Consider the following 5,000-nt stretch of genomic DNA (forward strand, 5'->3'; position numbering starts at 1 on the left):
ACAGACCCTGGTCAGCAAGAGCTTCACTCTTTCCCCAGGAAGGCTCAACCTCGAGGTCACTCTGCCTCAGGATGTCTACTTCCATGGACAGCCCATCGAAGCAACGCTTTCCGTCAACAACGTGTCCAAGAAGACCGTGAAGAACATGAAGGCTGAGGTTGTGCAGCACGTGGAGGTCACCATGACCAACACTCACTTCAGCCGAGTTGTGGCTTCACTCGAGTCTCGCGAAGGATGTCCCATCACCCCAGGATGCAACCTCACCAAGACCTTCTCCCTCAACCCTGTTGCCTCCGTCAACAAGCGACGCTTCGGCATCGCCCTCGACGGTCAAGTCAAGGACCAGGACGCCAACTTGGCATCGTCTACCTTGGTGGCAGAAGGTAAGAACGTCAACGACGCCTTGGGCATCATCGTGTCGTATTCTGTCCGCGTCAAGCTCAACTGCGGCGCCATTGCCGGCGACCTGACTGCCGACCTTCCCTTCAAGCTGGTGCACCCCGACCCTGCCTCCGTCAAGGCTCCACTGCGCAAGACTCAGTCTGCCGATATCGAAGTGGAGGAATTCACAAACTTGCGCCGTGGTCAGTCCATTGCTGAGGACTAAGTCAAGCAGGAACTGCAGGATGCTCGGGGATCAGCCAATAATTTTCATCGAATTCGACTTTCAAGCACCAGTTTAATCGGAAGGGAAATTGCAGTTACCGCGCAATTATGTTTTAAATGTTGATGTTGTTAAGTAAATATTAAACATACCAATATAAGTTAAAAAATGCCATCATTTCTTGAGTATCTATATTTTCTTGGACTGTGATAGTCCCATTTTCTATTGAAACTGCAATAAAATTCTAAATAAATGTGTGATGTATCTCGCACCTTGCTCATTAATAAAAGTTTAATATAAGCATATACGCAAATACATGCTTGTGTATATGTATACTTATGTATATATATATGGAAATACATGATAATATGTAAACATACATATGTACGTATATCCACGAGTGTTTGTGTATGTACGTATATATATATATATATATATATATATATATATATATATATATATATATATATATATATATATATATACATATATATATATATATATATATATATATATATATATATATATATATATATATGCACACAGATATAAGTGTGTGTCTGTGTGTACTGAATATATGTATATGAATATATAGATAGATGGATATGGATAGATGAATACATATAGATCCATATACGCACCCGTGTCTGTATACATATTTATGTATGCATGTGACGGGTACATAATCGTGGAAATATATACGAAACATAAATACATTTCCGCTTTTGTGAAATAATTTTCACACCACATTGAAACTGCCTGGCAAAAAATATTAATTCAACATAACGATACAACTCTTTTCCATGATGTGCACAGCATTTTGGCAGACACTGACGTTTTCCCGCAGGAAAATACAATGCACATTTTTTTCAATAAACTTTTGTATACAATGTATCTCTCAATCTCCTTGAACGCATTCGCATTAGACGAGTGCGTACACTACGAAGTTAGAGTATTCTTTCATTACGTTTGTATTTTCATTCATTCTTTATACACTGAATACAACAATTTGAACAGCACTGTTATGCACTGTATCTCCTAATGAAGTTAGTGCTTGAATAACCTTGTATTATTATTCATTTCTCAGTCCTGCAAGCATGTTAGGTACGTTCTTTGTCCTACAATTACGTTCATTCACCTTTTTTCACGGAGTAAACATGTTTTTTTTGAAACGCGTCGTTTATAAAATTCGAAATAACTTTTTTTTTCTTTTTAATAGATACATGATTTAATTATTTTACCGTTTGATTATTAACTCCTGGCTTAACGTTTCGTTCTGTTCATATATTTTCAATGGTGTTTGTTTCAAGGTGATGTAAGAAAAATACAAATCTTGATTCATAAAAGTACAAGATATATATGCAGATTAATGTAGTTTTTTTTTTATTAATACACACTCTGTGTACTCGTATTACCAACATTTTTGTGTGCAAGCTGTTATCCAAATCATTAGATAATTCCTCCATAATACATCGAAGAAATGCATCTGCAATGGTTAACTTACCATGAATGAAAAACATATTTTATACTTAAATTTATATATTTGTATATATATATATACACATATAGACTCACACACACTTATATATAAGTATATATATATGCATATACATATATATATATGCAAATATGATATATATATATATATATATATATATATATATATATATATATATATACTTATATATACACAAATATTATATATATATATATATATATATATATATATATATATATATATATATATATATGTATATATATATATGCATATATGTAATTAGTTAATGGTGGCTAAATCTATATCTGTATGCATCTATGCATTGAAAATATTCAAATGTGGTATATATTCATATATATATCACATGTACGAAGTATATTTCTGTGTATATTGTCCAAAATGTAATGAATTAATATATTTGTCTTAAATCTACAGAATTGAATTTTCCTTTCTCTGACTGGTTTAAATCTCTGTAGAAAGCTATACCTATGACGTGTGTGACTATCGTTAAAAAAGAATATCAATCTACGTACCTCAGTATCAGTTATCAAATATCAAAGCTTATTATTTGCCGTAAAATAATTCAGATTAACTTCAGAGTAAAAATATATATACCGCAAACTTCATCCTTAAAATTCTAAACTCACTAATTCTGCGGAAAACTTATGCTCATTCTTATCAGAAGGTTGTGATAAGGATACACTATATTTCTCTCCTGTGGCAGTCTATGAAGATGACCCCACTTCAGTGACATGGAGAGGGGGTAGGATGGGTGGTGGCCCCTGGCATTTAGAGAAGGGGCGGGAAGGGATCTAATCAGAGAGGAAAATGAGAAAGGGATTTTGAAATTTATATTTAAATCGAATAAAGTGCTTATTTCACGTTTCTTCTGTGTTTACATATTCAAAGTATTTTCCTTTCTCATAATATTCCTCAGTATTAGGCCTTATACGTGAGTATATAGGGCATAAAATCAAGGATTTGGCCTTGGTTATCAAGGAACTGTCCCATCTGTTTCGGTATCTGAAATACTGAAAAGAGTTTTGATGTTATCCATTCGTCTGTGTTGTCCGAGATATAATGTACCACTTTCTAATTATGCCGGATGGCTAAGTGATGACCTTTCGTATCAATGAAAATTTAATAATTCAGGTTGCATGCGTAATAATGAAGCATTTCTTTTATTTAAGAAGAATGTCATGGTAAAAAAATACAAAAGAAAAAACGTTCAAGTCCCAGGAAGTGTATGACTACTACTAATCCCATTACGCCTGCATGGCCGTATAAGAACCGACCTCCGACGCTGCTCGGCATCAGCTTCTCTCCGACAGCCTTCGGGACTTCACACACTCCTCCGAGTCTACCAACAACCATTTTAATGGTCAACGCTGTTAAGGTCTTCAAAAAGACTTCACCTAATGGTAATACTAATGCCACTCATGTCTTTTTGTATATACAGTGACAAGCAGCTTTGTAAATGTCTATAACAAATGTGACAATGGAACAATGATCCTGTTTCTTTTCCCCAGGTAAGGTCACCGCGTATCTAAGTCGGCGGGACTTCGTGGACCACGTCAGCCACACCTCCCCCGTGGACGGTGTGGTTGTCGTGGACCATGACTACCTGCGTGGAAGGAGGGTCTTCGCGCGCGTGGCGGTCACCTACCGCTACGGCCGCGAGGAGGATGAGGTCATGGGACTTCACTTCAGCAAGGAGCTCGAGCTCGTCAACACCGAGGTCGCTCCCCATGCTGGAGACGTCCAAATGACCGACGCCCAAGAACGACTCATCAAGAAGCTGGGTGCCAACGCCTACCCCATCAGCGTCAACCTTCCGGAGAACGCCCCCTGTTCCGTCTCCCTCGACGGCGGGAGTGAGGGTTCTGTACGTATTCTGTCCTTTACTTGCATGCTTTCCAAAGATCCTTCTAATATTAGCAAAAATTTCAAAATATCAGCAACTACTCAAACTGCTCTATAGCTAATGATTACTTACAGAAAAAAAATGTAGTAATTATATGATTACCGGGTTTCCCATTTCTTTGAAACAGACCCAGCCTCTTGGTGTGATCTACGATCTCAGGCTATACGTTGCTGACCGCAAGGAGGAACGTCCTCACAAGCGGAACTCCGTCGGCTTTGCTGTCCGAAAGGTCCAGTACGCCTGCCCTGGATCCAGCAACCGTCAGCCACAGACCCTGGTCAGCAAGGGCTTCACTCTTTCCCCAGGAAGGCTCAACCTCGAGGTCACTCTGCCTCAGGATGTCTACTTCCATGGACAGCCCATCGAGGCAACGCTTTCCGTCAACAACGTGTCCAAGAAGACCGTGAAGAACATGAAGGCTGAGGTTGTGCAGCACGTGGAGGTCACCATGACCAACACTCACTTCAGCCGAGTTGTGGCTTCACTCGAGTCTCGCGAAGGATGTCCCATCACCCCAGGATGCAACCTCACCAAGACCTTCTCCCTCAACCCTGTTGCCTCCGTCAACAAGCGACGCTTCGGCATCGCCCTCGACGGTCAAGTCAAGGACCAGGACGCCAACTTGGCATCGTCTACCTTGGTGGCAGAAGGTAAGAACGTCAACGACGCCTTGGGCATCATCGTGTCGTATTCTGTCCGCGTCAAGCTCAACTGCGGCGCCATTGCCGGCGACCTGACTGCCGACCTTCCCTTCAAGCTGGTGCACCCCGACCCTGCCTCCGTCAAGGCTCCACTGCGCAAGACTCAGTCTGCCGATATCGAAATGGAGGAATTCACTAACTTGCGCCGTGGTCAGTCCATTGCTGAGGACTAAGTCAAGCAGGAACTACAGGATGCTCGGGGATCAGCCAATCATTATTATCTAATTGGACTTTCAAGCACCAGTTTAATCGGAAGGGAAATTGCAGTTAGAA

At 40.1% G+C, this 5,000-nt stretch overlaps 2 protein-coding genes across 2 annotated transcripts in view; both read left to right on the top strand.

Annotated features, from left to right (window-relative positions):
- The window catches only part of LOC113826126 (arrestin homolog), a 1,549-nt gene extending 851 nt beyond the window's left edge, over positions 1-698 (top strand). The window contains exon 3 of the mRNA XM_027379005.2: positions 1-698. This exon is cut by the window's left edge and continues 140 nt beyond it. Within this exon, the coding sequence (XP_027234806.2) occupies positions 1-607 (607 nt within the window). The 3' untranslated portion in view covers positions 608-698.
- A 2,710-nt stretch (positions 699-3,408) lies between these two features.
- The window catches only part of LOC113826130 (arrestin homolog), a 1,632-nt gene continuing 40 nt past the window's right edge, over positions 3,409-5,000 (top strand). Inside the window, exons 1-3 of the mRNA XM_027379007.2 lie at positions 3,409-3,523; positions 3,632-3,987; positions 4,154-5,000. The exon at positions 4,154-5,000 is cut by the window's right edge and continues 40 nt beyond it. Of these exons, the coding sequence (XP_027234808.2) occupies positions 3,481-3,523; positions 3,632-3,987; positions 4,154-4,900 (1,146 nt within the window). The 5' untranslated portion in view covers positions 3,409-3,480 and the 3' untranslated portion in view covers positions 4,901-5,000. The remainder of the gene's footprint in view (positions 3,524-3,631; positions 3,988-4,153) is intronic.

This window comes from Penaeus vannamei, chromosome 23 (assembly GCF_042767895.1).
Source record: "Penaeus vannamei isolate JL-2024 chromosome 23, ASM4276789v1, whole genome shotgun sequence".
Taxonomy (NCBI): domain Eukaryota; kingdom Metazoa; phylum Arthropoda; class Malacostraca; order Decapoda; family Penaeidae; genus Penaeus; species Penaeus vannamei.